Below are 21,224 nucleotides of genomic sequence, written 5' to 3'. Positions count from 1 at the left end.
AGATTTTGGAGGGAAAAGAGGCTGGAAATATCTTCAGAAAGTGTTAGAGCTGGTCTTTTTCTGTCACCCTTTGACATATTACTATAGAAACTCTGCTTTAAAAACGGGGCAAGTTGTATCGATGAGCTCTGTATTTTGTACTTATATGGAGCAAGAACTTTAGGAGTTGGGTTTGTGTTGAGTGGCACTGACAAAAAAAAAACAGAAAAAAAACAACAAACCAAAAAAACCCCAGCAAGGTAATTTTTGCCTGTTTCTGTTCCCATCTGCCATCCTTGGTTCACTGTGTTGGCTATGAGATGCCCCCGAGAAGAGTGGTCAGCACTTTGTGGGTGGCACTCTTAGGCATTACAGTTAAAAACCCCACTAACAGTTGCTGTCTGATCAGTTAACCCCCTCACACACCCCAAACTGACACAGGAAACTTTTTACAAGCTCTTGGGATTTGCCACTGAATTCACCCTTTGGCTAGTCTAAGACAACAGAAGCATACTTGAGCTTTGACCACAGACTGTCACAGTGGCAGGCAGAGTAATTCTCAAACAGCTGCCTGGGGACCCTCGGAGCAGTATCATCTGATTGCGTGCAGAGACTTGCTGTTGGGCTTCGATTTGGAGGTTTGTTGGGGTTTTTTTTTGGTGTGGTTTCTTAATTTTTACTTTACAAAGTCATTTTAATATGGTCTCTCTGCCCTTTTACAATAGCAAACTGTTCTCTTAGTTGTGCTGGTGAAGTCACTTGTATAGTTGCACTGTAAATGTGATCCTGGGGATTTGGTGTTTTAAGGTATTGGAACTTGTCAAGGATGAGGTCTTAAAGCATTCCTACCAGTGAAGGTGCTCTGGCCTGGGGAGAAGAGACTGGCAACAGGAACTGATCTCCACTTGCTGTCTTCTAGTTACCAGTTTTCAAATTGGTAGAAAAGGGAGGTTGTTTTGATGCCATAAACAAGTTAACAGTATCTCTGTGGACAAGGTGGTTGATTTTCATGGGGATGTCTCTCTTCTGATGTTCTGTTGCTGTTGTGAACAGACGTAAACATTTGGATGGAAAACTTGCCATTTTAATAGCATGTGAGGAGGAGACACACAGACTCGGGCTTATCTTTCCTTGGTCACTGACCAGGTGCAAATAATGAACTTGTTAGACTGAATTAAACTCTTAAAGGAAATAGTCTGAAATCCATCTGGTAGAGGGTTGAAAAGCAGACTCCATAAAATCCTAGAAAATTGGTTTTAAGAAGGAGTTTTCTGTTGGCAGAAAGCTGAATTGGATGACCTAAGGAGAGTCCTTTGTCTGAAATTTGTGACACAAAGGCAAACAGAAATAAGCGATGGATCCTGAGCACATATGCAAACTGCATTTTCAAGAGATGGAGAATTTAAATGCACTTTTTCCAGCTAATCTTCTGTAACATGAATCCCTCGGTGAGGTGTTGCATCGTGGATGGCTTTAGAGTGCTGGGGGAACCTAGTGTCCAGAGGATTGTAGTATGCACAGAGTTAAGCATAATTATTACCCATCTTAACTCAAAAGCCACTGAAACACCACCTGATCTCAAACTAAAATAGTAATTGCAGCTCTGTGTTCACACTTGCTATCAATTTCTGTGACTGGAGATAAATGTTCTTACTGTGTGACAATTGAGTACCCACACCATTTCTAGGAGGTACTTGGAGGAACAGACTGCTTTTTAGTCCAGTGATAGTGAGATGCTGGCTGAGCATACCTTCTTGCACAGGTATCTTTGGTGTTGCCTCTTTGCAGTAGCAGTAGATTACTGAGTCTGATGAGAATCTTGTGTGTCTTGCTTGCTGGCTTCTGCAGGAGTCTCGACATCTGACACCTTGTCTCTTACTGATGCTCCACAAGAAGGGTTGATCTTTCAGGACAGTGAGATGAGTTGTATTATTTTTGGGTTTTGATGCTAATGTATTTTTCATAGCATACCTGCTTGCAGATGCCTACAGGTGTACAGTAGTGAACAAGAGTGTGGATGTAGTCACAATTGTATTTAAATTCTAGAGCACTCCTTGGGGTCATGATGGAAGCAATGTATATCTCAGATGGAGTTTCTTGTGTTGCCCTTCGGCTTCAGGACAGTAGCAGGCGCTGTGCAATATCTAAGTTTCAGAAGTTAATGTGCACACTTGGAGATGCAGTCCTACCAGCTTGAAAAACTCGTGATGCTTTCTGCTTATTTTGCCTGAATGAAAGCTCAGGGTTAACCTTAGGTTTGCTAGAAGTGAACATCCATTGGAAACAGGTTTTTTATCGTTTTGTTTTAATGCACTCCCTGGATTGAAGTTTCCAAATAGAGATAAACTGATTTTACTTCCAAGTCCTGAGAAAATGTCAGAAAATGGGAAATGGTCAACACTGCTGTTCCCTTGGTAAGAGAAGTCATTGTTCCTTTTTGGCACTACCTGCAAATACAGTCATTAGCTGAAAAGTAGCAGGCTTTCTTAAATCTCCTCTTCGCTCTTTATTCTTCAGGGAATTGTATCGTTGGAATATTTATTAAACAAAGACTGTCCTTTCACCAGGCCAGCTCAGTCCCATCATGTCGACGTGTTCCTTGGCAGCTGCCAAAACAGGGGGCGCAGGGTGCTCCTTGTTTGTCTCCTCCCTGCCATCGACAGAGCTCTGGAGAGGTGGCACTGCCTGTGCCACCCTTCGTGCCTGGCTGGGGGCCTTGGCCCAGATGCACAACCCTGAACATCACCCAAAAACTTGTGAAGCTTCTTGAGCAACAGTGAAGCAATTCACTGGCTCTGTGAAATCGTGCTGCTCATACTGTGCAATTTAAAGACAAAATGCTTCCTGCTAATTATTAACAGTTACTCTGTAGGAACAAACTCATTATAGGGCCACTGAACCCTGGCCTGCCGTCCTTTTCGGCACCTGAACAATGCAGTAGGGAGGGAAAAGAAATGGTGAGAGAAACTGGAGTGCTGGCACCAATTAGTCCCAAGATTAGTCCTGAAAGAGGATTGCAATTTCAAGGCCAAAAAGAGTAGGGAGTGGGTAAAAGGACTTGAAATGAGATTATAGGACCTAAAAGCGCCTTTCTTTTGTTAGGGAAATAATTCAGCAGTTTTGCTCGAGCCAGTGAGACAATCCAGTTTAGTGGCTGAAGCAGGAGATGTGTGTCCTGTTGCTTTTTAAGGTTCTTTAACTAAGTTGATCCCCAGTTGCATTTGTTAGTGCTTCCTGTGAAATCAAAGTGTTTTCAACAAACAAACAAAAACATGGAGGAAAGCTATTGCCTCATCAAAAGGCTTGTTGTTTTTCAGGAAGCTTATTTGTATTCTTTAAAAGGGAAGCCAAGGAAAGGAGGCAGATTGAACTCCCTTTTTTTCCTTTGGGGAAACTTTTCTCCTGGTGGTTACTATGAAACTGGCACTTGGAGTCACCCTTTCAGGACCCATCGTGCAGATGAGTTTCAGTGCCGGTTTTTGTTTGTTGGCCTGCTCAGAGATGCAGATCAGGCAGTTCCTACTTCAGTTACAAGCACCATCTCCGGTCAGTGCCATAGTGATGTACATCATTCTCTTCCTCGGGGAGGGAAGTGGGCACTAAGCCTTGCTGCTCTGTTGAAGAGACCGCAATACACGCTCATGTAACACCCATAATGGTCTGGAACTGAAGACTGGAGCTTGCTTGGAGACAGCAGAAATAGAGGTCTTCCCCCTTCTTCTCCTTCCAGAAGGAAAATTACAAAAGGAGGAATTACCAAAAAATATTACAGATATTGCAGATTTAATAGGAAGTGTTTTGATTTAGTCTATTACTGCAAAGCTGCATTAAATAGTGACACTTTTTCTGCCCTTCCAAAGACCAGAAGCTGTTTTTCTTGGGGTGCCTTAGAGTCAAAAAGTTGTGGAGGGATCATGAATGTATCTATTACCAGCGTTTTTCTTTCTGTACTTTTTCAGTGGAACTTCTCAGTGTGAAACACCTATGCAGGCAGGCATGAAACCTTTGCTTTCAATTCACTGTGCCCACAAGTTTAGAGAAGTTTCTCATCATGAAGGAGTTCTGCCATGCTCTTGATTCCCTTTCTGCATTTCTTGTGAGCCCTTGTTAAAACTGCTTTCATAGGCAAGTAATAAAATCATTAAGGTTAGAAAAGACTTCTGAGTTCAATGCTTCAAGCTGTCTTCCAGTGTGGCACCAAGAGGTTAGCAGGCACGATCCTGCCACTTGGGCTGCTGTAGCCTGAATAATGGGCAAGATTGGGTTGTATGGGGAACACACTGAGAATAACCTGTCCTTTAATAGAGAGGACTCTTTAACTCTGACAAAACTATTAAAATAGTACATTCTGTGTGCTGTTCTTGGAGCTGAATTGTACTCTTCAGACTTGTTTATAACCAAGTATCTTAATTCCCATCCAAAGCCCTTTTTAAATGCTAAATTATTGTCCATTTTGTTTTCATTCCATTATATTACTCTCACATAATCTAGTGAATCTGACTTGCAGCTTTCTAGCCTTCACAACCTATTCCACAGCCCTCCAAGAGGGAAAGAGAGACTAAGAGACAAACCCATCCAGCAGAGTTTCCACACAAGTTGATGAAGAAACACAGGTATCTTATCCTTGTTCTGTCTATGGGATTTGTGTAAATGGCTTTAATAAGACTTCAAGTGTGAAGTTGTCCCATGCTGAGATGCTGAAGGCTCTACAAATTAGCCATAAACTTTCTGAAATAGAGTAAAGACAATAATAAAACCCCGAAAGAGGCTCAGCAGAGGAGCTAATGTGGAGGAGGAGATGGTTTATAAGAAGCGATTGGTAGTGACAACAGAGTGGCAGGTCCTCTTAGGAGTAGGACAGAAAAAAGGTTTGAAAAGGGATTAATAGTGCAATGAGATGACAACAGTTTCTGCTGATGGCATCCCAATCTGCTTTGCTTCGAGTCCTGTTTCTCTATGATCTGAAATTTAGGTGCAGGGCTTTCTAAAAAGGAGTTGTTGGTTGAGCATGTTCCAGTTGAAGTGAGAACCACAGGTGATACTGGCCTCACCCAGCAGAGGCAGCTCTCTGGATGGTTCAGTGCTGCAAATGCCCAAGCCTGCTGCTTTCCAGTTTATGTGTATTTACTGTTAGCACATTGAGTGTTGGCTGGAAAATCAGTGATGCTCTGTACATGACATTGTAAAAAAGAGACTTGACTATCGATGAAACCACTAACATGAGAATTAACTGCAGTGATTTGGCAAAGTTGTTTGTTCCTTCTTTTCCTTCCCTGATTTGTTGGAAGTTACATGTGAAGAAAATATTTCTGCTTAATTGGTTGTAGTAAATGGATACTATAAATTAATTGCCTCTCGAATGTTTGAAAGGTTATGTCCCATTCATTTTATGACTGATTAGTATCATTTCACTAGAATGAACAAGCTTGAGGTCATCTGATGTTTGAAAAGCGTAGTTTGTTACTTTCTGTGATTTGCTGCTTTAGAGGGCTCAAATGCTATCTAGGGATGTCAGGGTGTCCGTGTCTCTTTCTAAACACCAGAGAACCATAATTAATTGTTTCCTGTAATCTAACTCACTGATTTTCTATATTTGAGGTGATCCAAGGAACAGCTTTACTCCAAGGATTAATTTACATAGAGAGTGAGAGAGCATATATACTCATGATCATATTTTTGCTAGTTAATGCTAATAAGGATATTTTGCAATTGCATGGCAGATGCTGATTCAAATGGAAGTAGAATTACACAGTATGTGATAGATAACCATGCCCATTCTTAGCAGCTCCTTTTGGTGCCTGCAAGGATTGTTCTCTTCATTAGTGAAATACCTTTGGGTTTAGGGTTGCTCATCAGCAGGTGAACCTCCCAGAACCTCTTGGTTTGCCAAGGAGAGAACTTGTGGTCTCCTCCACTGGCTGCTAAACCAGAGCTGTTCAGTGAGGGGCACAGAGGATTGCTGAATTGCCATATTTGGTTTTATTCTGTAACTTTCTTTGGCTTTGTCAAGAAATAGTGGATGGTCTAGACTCTCCCTCTGTGGTTTTGCGTTTTGGCACTAAGTTGCTACCAAACTGCTGTTTAAATATACTATGAAGAAAAAATAAACTTGTGACTTTTTTTTTTTGTGACTTTTTTTCATGTTCATAACGATTTTTTTCAACCTTCACCACATGGAGTGGCAGCGGATAAAGCAGAGATGTAGAAACCAATATCTCATTGCAAAAGCCATTGCAAAGTTTTGCCTTTCTTCATGCAGGCTTTATTTCTACACCTCTGCCTTCTTGTCTTCCTGAGTTCATCCAACTTCTGCAAACAGCTGAGAATAAGCAGCAAACAGAGGGAAACTTAGAGCACCTCATGAATTCCACTAGGGCAGCTGTGATTTGTTGAAATGACTATGTTGTAAGACAATTTTGGGAAGAGTATCTCCTTTTTGGACATATAACTTCATCGCTCATATGACAAATCACTGGTAGAAGGGTGACTTCTCGCAAGAAATTATGTGAAGGTCAACTTTTCTTTTCCTCACTAAATTCCTTCATTCATGTAGATAATATTGTAACTTGAGAGAATTATTAGAATATTATTAAGTACAATGTTAGTATTCTCAGTAGGCTGAACAGCTGTTTGGAGAGGTGAGGATTAGGGGATAAAGACGCACACTGAATTTTATTTCCCATTACAGGGGGGAGATTTATTTTTCTGTAAAGATGAAAGTGGCTAAAATGAGTTAAAATTAAGTCCTCTGAGTATTTGTTTACAGTTAGGTTTGCAGAATGTGTGAAATTCTTTATTTCATAGCTCTGCTTTGAAAACTTTAAGTGTGGAAGATACCAGGAGTTGGATGCTATGGTTATTGCTCCTGTAAAATTAACTAGGAGCACTCTTGTTCTGTACCAGTCATGCACAGTTCACCCAACCACAGGTCAGTGGGGTTCTTCATTTTGGCAGAGGCTGTAGGAAGGGAAGAGACTTCTGCAGTGTAAATATCTGTGAAGCTTCATCTGCTCTGCCCCTTGAATTTGAGGCCTCTTCGGAAGAGTTTTCAGGAATAAGTGAAAAATTCCCGTCTTCTCCTGATTGGATTGGGCTGATAGGATAGAATTCAATCAAACTTGTACTGTTTGCTTTACTGTAAAATGGAGGGCATATTGTAATTCTGCTCTTAATTTTCTCTGCATCCAACCTGAGTCATTTGGGATCCATTTAGGAGAAAAGCTGAGCTATGGTAGGTGCAACTAATGTCAGTCAGTGATGAGAAGCCTTAATACAGCAGCAGTGTGGGTTGTCAGCAGGGGCCTGGAGCTGGGAGGAGGCGTATCCAGGGTCTGCTCCTGCTCTGCCACGGTTTCCTGGGTCTTTCGTGTGCATGTTTTCCTTTCTCCGAATGGAAATGATATCTGTAGCTCTGTGGGTGGGAGAACTGATCTAGGTGATGTCTCTATGGTGCTTCTGAATGCAAAAAATACTGTATTCGCTTCGTCTTTTGTTGCATCTGTAGACCCAGAATGTGAGGTGAAACAGCCCGTTGTTAGATGCTGTAGTTTTTCTTATGTGTGTTTTGGTCTGTGTCTCCCCCATCCCTAAAATACAGCTCTTAGTGCTTCAAAAGGAGTAACCTTGGGAATACAAGTGAGTGAAAACTGACGCATTTTGATACTAAATTTCTTATGCCTTAGTGGTTTTTTTCTAAAAATGCATCTCTAAAGTTAACCTGTTATTTATGCAATAAACTTTTGTGTTAGTGATAGAAACACCCAAAAACTGTCTGTCATTCATCTTTTAAGCACCTTGCCCTCTGTGCAGTATAGTCCTCAGGCTCTGATCTTGTGGAACATAAGAGTGTGACCACTGAATGCAGGACTCATGAAGTAGATAAGCATGAAGAGGTAGAATTGAGATAATAAAATACATAATTGGGGCTTTTCAAATGTGTGAGTACTTGACTTCTGTTGTTGTTATTATTATTGTTACTATCATCGTGATCATGTATTCTGCTTTTACGTAACTTTCTGACATGTGCATCAAGCACTTTGGTGTAGGGCCCAGTGACTGCCAATCTCTGCACGCTCCTCTGCAGCAGTCCTGCAGATCCTGTAAGCGCATTAAGCTTCCCAGGGAAAAATACCCTCAGCATCTGGGAGAGGTTAAATGTTCCAGGGGAGAGGTTAAACATTCGTTTGTCCTCTGCTGCTGTAATTCCAGAAGCCAGATTAGTTTTGAATCATCTGAACCACATTCATTCAAGATTAATGAGAAAGACCAAGTATGGAAAATTTCAGCTGGTAAGCGCCTTGGCTTTGAGCAAGTAGTGGAGAGGGAGTTCATACTGGCAGCAGCCTCTGGGTCATGCTTAGTTTTAAGTTTCCTTAGTACTTAAATTGGTGAAATGGGGAATCACACCATTCTGGATAAACAAGAATTTCAGGAAGCAACGTGAAGCAGTTGGCGACACACGCACACACACACACATGCACACAAACACACACACACACAATCACACACAGTTTAAAGGCCTCATGTTCCTTTTGCCCATCTACTTCTGCTTCATTTGAGATCAGATTTGCCCTTTTGCATATACACATGTTTACAACTTTGTGCATGTTCAAGGTACACTGGTGTCTTTAAAATTAACAAGTGATGCGTTCTCAGTAATGGTGATGAGCCGTTCTAGCGGAGGTGGTGAATTGTCACTCTCAAGTCCAACTGACTGACAGGCCATGGTATAGCCATGGTTAGAGTTGTGAGTGGGAGCCTCATGTAGGAAGTATTTATGAAATCCAGGCAGGTCTACCAGCAAAGCTGTTTGATGTTCTGCAAAAATAATAAATGGAGAATTCAGGACTAGAATAGCAGAAGTCAATTGTGTGATCTTGGGCTTTTTAAAGAATTAATCAGTTTCTGTTTGGGAGAGTCCTTCTTTTAGAAGAGCTTCACAGTGTTGTGCCTGGGTAGTAGCTCTGCAGTTTCACTGCAGTTCAGTTGCTCAGGTGGTCCGTGTGGAAGTTCTCTAGAGCCTTGTCTGTGCTGTAGCATTAAGTATCAGAGCAGACTCTTTACATTAAGTTGAAAATTAAGGTGGGCCTTAAATATAGGCATTTTCTAGGTCACATTTATTTTCCAGAATTAGAGATTAAAGACTTTTTCCTTCCAGTGCAATTCTAATCAAGTAAAACCAATACAGAAATGAACTTCCTCTTCCTCATCACTTGTTTCGCAGCAAATGAAGGCTGTTGTCAGAAAACTGGAGTGCTCCATTTCTGATTTTGTAGAATAGAAGAGAATCAAACTTCTCTCCACTGGCCAGGTCAGCATTTGATACTGGCACAGCCCAAAAGAGGCCACAATCCTCTGTGGTCTCAGAGGCCAATGGCTGTCTGTAAATGGAATCTTCTGTTCATCTGGGCTTTACGGCACTGACTTGCGGTTCCTGCATGAGCTGGCACAGGCACAGTCCATAGCACAGGAGCAGCTTTAAGTAACTCTGAAGTTTCTCCAGTCTGACAGCTACTAGTTTTTCATCCAGTGATAGACAGTCTAGGAACCATTTAATAGCAGTTGTGAAATAAGGAGAAACGCAGCACTTCAGCATGTGAAGTAACCTTCAGTATTTTTCCTTACTTCAAAGTAAGGGAAGCAGGAACAAATAACAACCCATGCTACAGAAGTGAGCTGTGTTGGTCCTTATTTAACTACATGCAGTTAAAAAGACTATTGCCTCACCTATTGTGTTGTTACTTAACAGTTCCTTATTCCTCCCAGAGATATGTAGTGTGTGTCAGTAAGAACTTATTCCTGTTTTTAGTATAAAAGAAGAAAAATAAAACTGAGATAGAAAGGATGAAATTACTTGCCTGGAGTCACTGTGTGATTCAGTAGTAGAGGCAGAATTAGAACTGGAGGCTGATAGGCAGCATCCCCCAATTCCCAGTGGAGACAAATCTTTTTTAATTAAAAGTAACGTGGGACAGTTGTCTCACCATGAATTTTGAAATATATCTAGACTTTTTCCTGTTTCACTATTCAGCCTAGAATTATAATGTGTTCACAAAATACATGTTAAAATATTTAAACACAGATTAATGAGAAATTTTCACTTTGCATTATGGCTGCAATACCTCAAGTAGCCAACTCTCTTAAAACAACAGCTCTCTAGAAATTATGATCTTTTAACTTATTTAAACAAATCCTCCATTGTTGTACCTAAATATATATAATATTTAGACCAACATTTTGGCTGAAGGCTACAGGGTCACACCAAGGGGATGAGAAGGCTTCATATATCACATCAGCAGTGAGAGGGGCCTTTTGAGCACCACAGTAGTTATTCATGGGTTCCAAAAGACAAATGACCATGTTTTTCTTGAAATTAGGAATTACCGTTTTCATCCCTGGTTCTGGAAACTTGAGAAGCTTTTTTCAACCTTTTTTTTTCTTTTTCTTCCTTTTTTCTCTCTCTCTCTCTCTCTCTCTCTCTCTCTCTCTCTCTGTGTTCTTGCTTAATTACTTATGTAGGGACTGTGTCTGGAGAATAGCTTTGGCTATTTGGAGAATGTAAGGATTTGGCCAACATTTCACTTCATCCTTCAAAAAGCAACACAATTTTATTTTCAGGTATTTTGTTCGTGAATGGCTTTCCCAAGCAACTTTTATTTTGTCTTTAATAAAAATTTAGATGTAAACCCTCTGGCAGTCGTGTCATATAGAAAACTCATTTAGAGTGCGCAAGAGATCAAAATTTTATTGTTCACTTGAAAATGTGTTAGACACCCTAGAGAAACTGGGAAAGACTCCATCTAGGAGCTTAAAGTCTGTATCTCACATGTCGCAGTAGGTGAGAGATACCAAGAGACAATAAAGAAGGGAATTGCAGAGGAAAGAGAAGCATAGCCAGAATATTAGATTAGCTATCATAAATTAAAAATCAGTGTTGTGAATTCACAAATCTCTTTAAGAGTAATGTTTTGTCAGCTATGGAAAATTCGAGAAGATGGAGTAATGGGTTTATGTATTTAAAATCTCTAAAGTAATCAGTTTTCATTGAAATCAGGAAATACCTTAACACCAACCCTACAGATACTTTTTTATGTATTGTCATTAGCTCAGGTTAGTAGAGGGTTTTCCGCTTTGCTTGGAGAGGAAGCTTGCTTGCTTTGTTGCTGGGTGATTGCTAATTGTGATATTAACTGCCAGCAAGCTGCTGTCAAGGATTAGACTTCTATTTTCCTCTTTAACAAAACACGTGTTAGAGGTACAGCAGTATCTAAATGCTTCTGTATTGCTCAAAACATATAGTGGCAGTGATAAATTCTTTAAAACAACTACACTTATATACCCAGATGCAGAGAATTGGCCTCTCTTTGCAGTGCAGTAGTCTTGTTAGCCCCTGTCCAGTATTAAAGTTGGTTGTAGAAAAAGGAGCTGATAAAACAGGAAAAGGATCTGAGCTCTCTGGTGCAAACAGTGAAGAGCTGACAAGTATTAGAGGCATCCTCGACCAGAATGAGCTGCTGTCTTGCATTCAGTCTGCAAGCTCGTGGCAGTGTGGTTTGGACCAAGTGACCTCCTCCTGTACAGTCCAACAGGAGCTCTGCAGACCTCAGTTGTGCACCACAGAAGCCAAGAAGGCTCACTGCCATACTTGTGAATATTTCCCATGCCTTACACAGAGTGACTGCCATAATGAAGTACTATTCATCTTCCAGCATCAAGGAATGTGATATTCCCACAAAAATATGCTTTTTTAGAACACCATCCTAAATTTACTTTCTCAAGGAATGGTAAAAATTACCATCTTCCAGCTTAGCTGAATAACCATTTATATATTTTATAGTCTGAGTCCTGCTGGCATTGATAGCTGAATGTGCTTGCCAGGATCATCATTCCCTGCTACCACTAGATACAGGGTTTAATGGACTCCACCCAGATAAGGCACCTGCAACTACTGTTATCTCAGCAACAAATATAAGTATAATTGTAATTTAGTTGCTTCTCAGAAACTCTGGGAAGTGGGTTTCTGTGCCTTCAAGAAGCTTCATTGGTTACTCTTTGACAAAATGATTTGTTGCTTCTAGGTTTGGTGTCCTTGACATTTCCTTCAGTTCACTCTTTGTCAGAGGTGTAGGTGAAACTTGCAAAGAAGTGTTTTGCACTGTGGATGGTTTGTAAGGGAGTACTTACAGCACAGGTACAGCAATGCCTTTTTTCCCTTCATCTGGCAGCGGCAGCTTCTGCTCCCAGGAATTTTTAATTATATGGATATCCTGATAGCTGGTGTCACCCCCAGGGCAAAGGGTGGTGGTCACAGTGAATTGAATGCTCTCCCATCCACTTGTTCTGCATTACTGGGAACTTACTGCACTAATCACATCATTTTGCAAAATCCATGGGCTAAGCTGGATGTAGAGGAACTTCAGTCAATCATCTTTTCTTGTGCCCATCATTTTTCCCATGGGTAAGGGCTGGAGAGGAGATCCTGTGTGTCACTGCTGCCCGTTTGTGGTCTAGCAGCTGTTTGCTTACTGCAGACTCTGTGTTGGGTATTTTGTGTGCCACAGCTTGTTAGCTTACAGCTGACACTGTTCATCTTTTTACCCTTTACGGAACTGTCTTGCCCTGTACTCTAAGCTTTTCTGGGAGCCAGGATGTGATTTGGCACCAGCTGTGCCCGAGCAGCTGAGCCCACCTCCTCTTGACCATGGTGGGCTGAGGTGTGTGTGTGTGTGGGGAGCATCTTTCCTGCCTCTCCACTGAGCCATCCTTCCTCGAGCTAATAGCTCTCAGCTCCAGAGGCCTTAGAAATGTGCATTAAGGGATGGTGTTGGCTTGTTTGTTTGCTTTCCCCTCTTTCTGCATCATCCTACTTTGCTGTCACTCTCTGGACATATTTGGTAACAGTCATTGGGCTGTATTTATTGCCTTGCTTCTGTGTTTTCATAATCCCTTAATTGTGGTGTGTAGTCCCACACAATTGAATTTGGTTTGAATTTTTAGTTGTTTGGGTTTTTTAAATCTATTAATCAGGCCTCTCTGACAAAGAGGCCTGTGAGAGCTTTTGGCATAGTTGTGAAATACTGCAACTGTGAGAGAGAATTCATACCCTGGCTTTTTTTAGTGCTTGGCTTTAAGACTGCAGTCTCCTTACTCTAATGTGAATTCCAGAAGACAAAGGATTTGTGTTTCCTTTTTTATGTCTCCTGAAGCCTATGCACGTTTTAAAGATTTTTATAAATGTGTGGCATTCGTTTTGGTAGAAATAATTAATTAGGGGGCTCACACACGTTATTGCTTCTGTATGCCCTGAGAGCTCCTGGTTGGACTGGCTGGCTGCCATGACCCCTCGCTGGCTGGCTAGCCAGCCTTCATTTCTGCCTGGTTTCCAGCACAAACAGCGTCCGAATCAACACATTCTCCTAGAATGTTTTAGATTTCAGTAAAGCAACATTTTCCTATGGAAAAACCTTTGCTCAGAAAAATCCCTCCTAGCCCTTGGTCAAGAAGCTTCCCATGCCCAGGGCCCTGTGGCACAATGAAGTTTCCTACTGTTTGTGTCATCAGAGGAAAAACAGTTCATTGCTTGCCTTGGGAGGAAGTCAGGTCCCACTTGCCATGAAAAATCACTCACCATCCACGGGAAAGGTGGGCACTGATCAGAGGTGGCTCCTTGTTCCTCAGGGGTTAAACGTGGTCCTTCATCAGTTCTCTGAGCTACAGGTTTTCAGCAGGCTGTGAATACTTCATTTGCTCCCTGTAGTGCTGCGCAGATGCCGCAGTGCCACCGACTGTGCTTTAGAGAGAGGTGGATCATGCTCTGGATGAATGTGAACTTGTACCCCCAGATCCTGTTTTATGCATTTGCTACAAGGAATGTTGGAGCTTGGATATCCCTTTGGCTGAGGGTATGCTTGAAACAATAGTATTTTCTGCAAATCAAACCAATGTTCCTTGACAGGTAACTGTTGGTGTTTTACATGTCTAATTCATAAACTGTATGAATTGTTCTTTCAAGATGTTTATTTGAAATCTCAACTCTTTGTTGATCCAGGTCCATCTTCAGCCCATCCCCGCAAGTGCCCTGTGCTCATCTGCTTCTGGGAGTTAAGGCAGTCCAAACCTGTGCATAACAAAAATGTATTAGGCCTCAAGTTTCTTCACTCTGAGATAAGAGTTCAAACTAGTTGCTGCTTTTCTTCTAGTAGCTGGGTAGGGATTTACTAGGAATAAAATATTAGTCAGTGTGTTTAGTTGGTAAATTTGGGGAAAAACTTGGCCAACAATAATGCTAATTGCAAAAATACTAATCTTACAGCATGCATTGATTACAAAATAAGATTGTAAACCCACATTTTGCATTTTTATTTTGTCTAAATGCAGAATATGCTGTTACTTCTGTAGGAGAACCAACCACTCTTTTGTAGCTTACAGGCTACACTGAAGAAACCATTTGTTTGAAAAAAATTCCTGGGATGGACCAAATTTTTTTTGTTATCGATGGTCTTTAGAAGAATGTACTTCTTCAAAAGGTTTCTTAATCTGGAACAGGGAGGAAGCAGGTTTTGAACACTTTAAAGTGAGAGATAGTTCAACTCTGTCATTTATCAACTTGAAATATGTTTTAATAATTAATACTCTCTGAGACTTCACATGCTAAAGTTTGGGAACAGGTAGAGAATTTATCCAGCACAGATCAGGCATAGCTAAACTTCAGCAAAGCCCTGCAAACAAAGAAGTTGATTGTTTTGAAAGGCTTGACAGTTGCTGCAGAACATTATTTACATGCTTGAATTCTTCAGCTTCCTTCCCTGGGAAGGCATAGTTAATTTTCTTAGTTCATGTGGGTTTGTGCTGAATCAGATGGAGATTTTTATGAGAGCCTTGGGCCTTTTTTCAAGTTGGAAAATAAGATAAATCACTATGGCTTTGTTTCTCTAGTGGAGACATTTTGTCTATTCAAATATATACGCTTTTTTCCTCTCCTTTCTTTAGCCCTCTTCCACCCACTTACAGGCATACGACAGCCTGAGAGTGAATTTTTTCTATGGCTTCATTTCAGAATTTTTTTTTTTCTTGGGCTTTTGAAAGGCCTGTAGTTACCATACTGTGATTTCTGAGTGGCAAATCTGTACAATATCAAGACTGTGCTATTGCTTTCCATTCGTAGCTTGATGTAGCTTAATCTCTGTTTCAGAGATTATCCAGGACTCTGATGCACTATAAGACTGTGAATCTTACAGGAGTGTGAATGCCCTCAACAGCTCTTGACCTTCATGTGAGTTGAGGAGCTACACTGAAGAGCTGGCACTTACTATAAGGAATGCAAACAACTGGTTGCATTAAGCCCTATAAAGTGTGTGTGTGTATTCAGAGCGTGTGCCCCACACACTCCAGCACTTAGAATATAGACTGACTGACTTCTTTTTGGTCATTTTGCTCGCTCTACCTCTCTCTCTCAACTCCCTTCTTCGTTCAGGAGTATTGAAGGCTTTTATTACTCATGTAATTGCTTTGGATCTATTTACAGTCCTTATTGTAATACGGTGAATTTTTTGTATATTAGCACAAGAGTATCTGCAGAATAATTGTGAAAGCAGTGTGTTTTTTACGTATGGTATTTTATCAGAACCTCGCTAATTGTTGTCAGTGTAATAGACAACACCTGTTTTACATTTCGTTACATTTTGTGTAGCACTGGTCAGTGCAAAAGGAGACAAAAGTAATTTTGAACAGAAATGGACTGTTGGGCTTGGTTCACACTTTGCATCCAACGAGGAAGGTGGATTACCTTAAAAAGGCAGAGTGCCTTACAGCAGTCCTACTGAAGGATATTTAGTCCCTTACTTTTAAATTGTGCTTGAATTTGAGTGTAGGGCAACTATTTATATATTGATATCATAGTTTCATGTTGCTAATTTTAATAAAAGCTTAGTATATTAGAACACCTATGATTGTTGTCAAGCTGTAGAGGATTTTGAAACCTGTTTCCTGACTACAGGAAAGGCTCCCTGGCAGCCTGTCTGTTCCACCTGCCTTGACAAGGCTGCAACAAGTCTTCTATATGCTTTTAGTTATTTCCTCCAGGGACAATGGCTTTGAAATAGTTGCTGCACCTGAGCCTTCAGATCCCATCCGTGAACTCCTCTTGCAGGTAGTGCCTCTTGCTGAGGCCCGTGCACACAGCGGGAGCAGTGGTGGCACTCCTGCCATGGGCAGCACTCCCTGCGGATGGCTGTGGGGAGCGTGAGCTGTGCCGTAGTGACAGCGGTCAGTGGCACTGTTAGGAAAAGGGCAGGGTTACCTTCTATGTCCAGGACGTTCAGTCCTTCCACTGAGAGACGTGGCTGTGGGTGGCTGCTGAAGGGAGGCTTCCTCACAGCTTCCTCTCTTTCTCCAGCTTGCTGGCACCACAGGTTGTTGGAGTGGATGCTCCACAGTCTATTATTGCCCGCAGCACCATGGGGCTGCTCCAAGGCAACAAAGAAAACAAGGTTTAGATGATCATGCCAATGTTCCCTCCTCTTCCCTGTGCCATGCTTGAAGTGCTGTTGTCTTCAGCTGCACTTGTCACAGGACAGGTCTCTCGGAGTCCATCGCCTTCGGGCAGCCTCTGCATGAGCAGGAGGCGAAGCATACGAGGGACCTGGAGGTGTCTGAGTTCAGAGCAGGGCTCCAGCTCAGGCGGGCACCTGAGGACCTCCCGTGGCCACCACCCTGCCGGGGGCTCACAGGAGCTGCCATGGTCACCGAGCACATGGTGAAGGCCAAGTTCTGTCCGTCCTGGTGCTGGCAGAGAGCGTGTTGAGCCATGTGTTTGCTGGTGCCATGAGGGGACCTCTGCGTGTACGGGTGTTCCGTGGGCAAAGGGCTCCGACAGATCACGGGAACTACCTGGTGTCCGGGCAGGGCTGTCCCAGGCAGATGCACTGGGGCACTGTGTTGTCACGGCTGAGTGAAAGCCATAAACATCTGGGGTTTTAGCAGATGGCTTTGTGAAAGGGCATGTATTTTGCTGTACTGAGAATTCAGTAAATATTTTTGACATTGATTTGGGGGTTTTTATTATTTATTCCAAATTGCTTTTTTGTTTCCTCCTCCAAGGGAGTGTGGGTGTGTGCTTTGCTGAAGAGGTTTTTCCTTGTGAAGAGAATGTGAATCTTGAATCAAATTAATCTATTTTTAACATGAGATTTTAGATGCTTACTTGAAGGCAAAAGTGCCATGATGTTACATTACCTTTAAAAACAAAATAGAATTCACGCAAATAGTAGCTTATAATTGTTTAATGCAAATGTAATTTTCTTTACACTTATTTCTTATTCCCTTTAGCACATCAGGTCCACCCATTTGGCCAGGAAGCACCTTTTTCAAGAGAAATGGAGCCCTTCTACAAGGTAGGTGGTAGATTCTACATCTTGGATTAACTATTCTACTTAAGAAATACCTTTTTCAAATTGCACAGCTTTTTTAATATTTCGCCTGGCAAGAAATAACCAAATGTTTTTTTGTTTCCTTTACCCTGTCTCCTTAATTGCGCATCTGGTGCCTTGAAAATGACGATTTACCACGTACAGTGAGTGTAGTCTGTGAAAGTTGCTGCTTTTTTTCTTTCCTCAGATCATTAAGTTGCTTGCTCTTATATATGGTGAAAGGTGGCTTTTTGGTTTTTTCCCTTTGTGTGGATAAAGAGTGACCAGAAGGAAATGTTCCAGGAACACAGCTTTAGGTCTGTGGATGAAGCAAGGTTGTTCTTTGAGAGACATGCTTTCTTTCCTCCTTAATTGTGCTGATAGCAAAATGTACCGGAAGGTAGGTAGCAATGCTGTAGTGGGGAAAACAGGGACAGAGTAATTGTCTCAAGAAACCTACCATGTTTAATAGTGCTTATATTCATAGAACAATGTTAAATATCTTATTTCCATTGGATGGACAATATAAACAGAAGCTATATGACTGCAGTTTTGATAGGTCAAAATTTTCAGTCTATCTCACCAGACTTCTTAAAACCATTACTCACTGCTATGTGTGTTTATATTTCTACCATTGAGTACACAGAATTACCATCACTCTTAATGGAGGTGTCTTGGGAACACAGAAACCTGTGTCCCCAGACTGCAACTGTTTGTCTGTGGTGCAGATGGTCTGTGCAAGTATTTATCCATGAAGTGTCTCAGTTTTGTGTTCATTTTCATGATGCCAAAAGTTTTCTGGCCTTCTTGCTGGCAGAAGATTCTGTATAATGTTCTTGGGAACATTTGTCCAAATCACCTACCATGGAGCTTTACTCAGGACAAGGCACGCAAGCAAATAATTAATTGCTCACCTTCCACACACCAAAGTAATCCAGCATCTGAGGATAGTTTTCAACTGATTTCCTTACACGTATCTAAGAATTTGCATAATTATTATCTATGCTGAGATTTGTTCAAACAAATTCTAAATACATTAAAGCATTCAGATAATTTCTTAACACTGAGAAATGGTATAAATTGTAGAGTTTCACAGCTTTTGGCTTTAGTCTTGATCAGATAGATCTGCTACCTTCGCAGTCCTTCCTAATGAAAATAATTTTTTTTTTTTTTTTTTTTTTTTTTTTTTAAGAAAAAGAACTATTGTGAAATACCTTGATTTGTTTTCAGTTTTTCAACAATTCTGGTTGTAAATGGGTATCTGCACACACACAGTCTTGGTAATTTGAGTTCATAAAGTGTGAACTGCTGTGTTAACTCTGTATGGCACAAATGTTTTACCTTTTCTTAAGATGCAAGATACCAGAAATTAATAACAGCTGTTTTTGTAGTCCTTCCTGTCTCAGTTGTTGCTTAAAGCCTTCTCCCAGTAAAAAAGAATACACTGTTCTCTATCCTCTTCTCCTCTGTATGCTTCTGCCTTCCAAATTGTGGGGAAAAAACTAAAAGCCCAAAACTTTTCAACATACTAAAGAAATAAAAAAAAAGAGAGAGATGACTGCCTTTTCAAGCAACTAGCAAAGCCTAACGGACCTTTAACTGAGTTGGCATTCTGCATTGCCATTTCAAGTGGAAAACACAGCCAATTTGGACTGTGATGTGCATGACACAACTGAGGTTGGAAGGATGAGAGTATGAAGAAAAACCTCATTAAAATAATTTTTTAACACTTCCTGGTTATAATTTTTAAACAAGAAGATAAATCAACCAAGCATTCCCTTCTTTCTTTTTTGTCTTCCTTTCTGTCTTTCCATTTTTCCCTACAGTGAGTTGTTTCATGTATAAGCTTCAGCAGGTTGTATGGAAATAGTGCATCCACCTCTTCGCTGCTTCCAACCGTCTTTTTCCAGAAGGCATGTGTAGAGGAGTGGTAGCAGTGCAAAGATGTGTAAGAGGAAGTGCAGATGTTTGTCGGTACCTATGTTACATGACCATCTTAAGTGTCTTTTTCCAGTGCTTATATCCAGTTAAATGCAGGCAGGAGAATGAAAAATTGACTCAATTATTGGTTTCAAGTTATGGTATTGTCTTTTGATTGGCAAAAGTTTAGGTAACAAAGGGATTTAAAACTATTTTTACTTGATATATGGTTTGCTACATTTGAAAAGAATGTTCAGTGTGTGTTATAGACAATAATATAGAATAATTCTGTAATTTTAGTAAATGTGGTATTCATGCGCGCTTGTCACACCTCATTTCTTCTTAGTTGTTAAGAAAAATGCTCTTTTTCTGGTCTGGGGAATGAAGAGAAAATAATTCCACAATATAACTAGTGCTTTGTTTAGCCAAAAAAGACTTGTAGATGTTCCTGGTTTCTATTCATTTTACATCAGAACTATCTGGCAAAGCAATCTTAACCATTGTAAAGAGTTTAACATATCTCTCCTGAGAAAGTGACTGAGAAACCAGTTATCTGTGTACCTCAAAGTAGCAAAGGAAGAGGAAAAGGAAGCTAAAATTCATTTTACCTATTCTGTGTCCGTAATGTTTTTGACATGAGTAGGATTAATTCTCTGTTCCATTTGGGCTGTCTTTGTATTTTTTGAAGAATATTGAACAAAATATATATATGCCGTTCTCTTTTTGCCTGTGGTTTTGATTTTATTAGATAAAAGATGGCTGCCTCAGTTTCTTTTGTGAGGCTCTATGATACTGCTGCTCTTAGCATTAACTCTCTAATCAGTTACTCTGTGTTAAGTTCCCTGCTCGGATGCCTTTTGAAGTCTTGAACTCCTTCTGCTAGGTGAGGATTGTTCCCTGGATCTTTATACTCTCTGATCTTTTCATGAAGTCCCATGCAGAGCTTAATTTAGGTAGGACCTTCAGTCTTAGCAGACACTGATGTCTTCTCTCAAAACTTGTCTGTGCATCCATGGAAATTGCTGTGTCCTAGCCTTCAGGATTCCCAGATAAAACAGGTTTTTGCTCTTGGTGTTTTCCTTTTTCTCCTTTGGTTTGGGGGGGGGGACTGTTTGTAGCTTGTTATACATATTGTGTGTTTGTTTAAAATCATGGCTTAATTTTTTTAAACCTGGTGTATGGAGAGCCTTTGTTCCTGCTGTTTTTTCTGTTCTTATCTATCATAACACATCCATTCATATTTAATAAAATGTATCACAGGAAAAAGTCCTTATGGTGGAAAAGATTTAGACATGTTCTGAACTCTTCAGGAACTTACACTGGGTGATATAGGTGGGGACATAGTCACATTGACTTCAAGACCGTAAGGCTAATGTGTCATGTTCAGAAAAGGGCAGTTTTGTTGCCTGTGCTCTGATCTTGGGTATTAAGCTCATGTTATAGACTTGAGGATGCGGTTGCTCACAGATCAGTGGTAATAATAAAACTGTTTTGCTCTCAATATATCTAACATTCTTCTTGAATAAACTGAAAAAAAATCTTCAAATTAACTTTTAGCAGCAGTTATGTAAATTCCAGTGGCTGAGTACAGGCTTACACCTGTAAGATGTAACTGGACTGGGGAGGTGCTTGGTTTCATTTCTTAAAGATACAACTTCCATTTTGAGAGGCACAAAAACCAACAAAGTTACCACTCTCTTTTTATCTTATTTGCCCTCATACTTTAATAAACTAAGTGCAGCATATTATGATGTCTTTTCTTATCAAATTTGGTCTGTCTTGAGTTGCAAGAAGGTGTTTGTGGGTGTAATTACATACACAGAAGGTGTTTGTGGATGTAATTACAGTTGGCACAAAAGCAGTGTGCTGTGCAGTGAAAACAGTGATCTGCATCTGCTGTTGCTGCTACAGTGAGGATTT

General features: G+C 40.8%; 1 protein-coding gene across 9 annotated transcripts in view; it reads left to right on the top strand.

Moving 5' to 3' along the window:
* The window catches only part of FOXN3 (forkhead box N3), a 208,150-nt gene that overhangs the window by 114,558 nt on the left and 72,368 nt on the right, over positions 1 to 21,224 (top strand). For all 9 annotated transcript variants that reach the window (XM_064658947.1, XM_064658945.1, XM_064658948.1 and 6 more), the window contains one exon: positions 17,305 to 17,369. In XM_064658947.1, the coding sequence (XP_064515017.1) occupies positions 17,305 to 17,369 (65 nt within the window). The remainder of the gene's footprint in view (positions 1 to 17,304; positions 17,370 to 21,224) is intronic.

This window comes from Pseudopipra pipra, chromosome 6 (genome assembly GCF_036250125.1).
Source record: "Pseudopipra pipra isolate bDixPip1 chromosome 6, bDixPip1.hap1, whole genome shotgun sequence".
Taxonomy (NCBI): Eukaryota; Metazoa; Chordata; class Aves; order Passeriformes; family Pipridae; genus Pseudopipra; species Pseudopipra pipra.
This window is presented reverse-complemented; position numbering and strand designations above follow the sequence as displayed.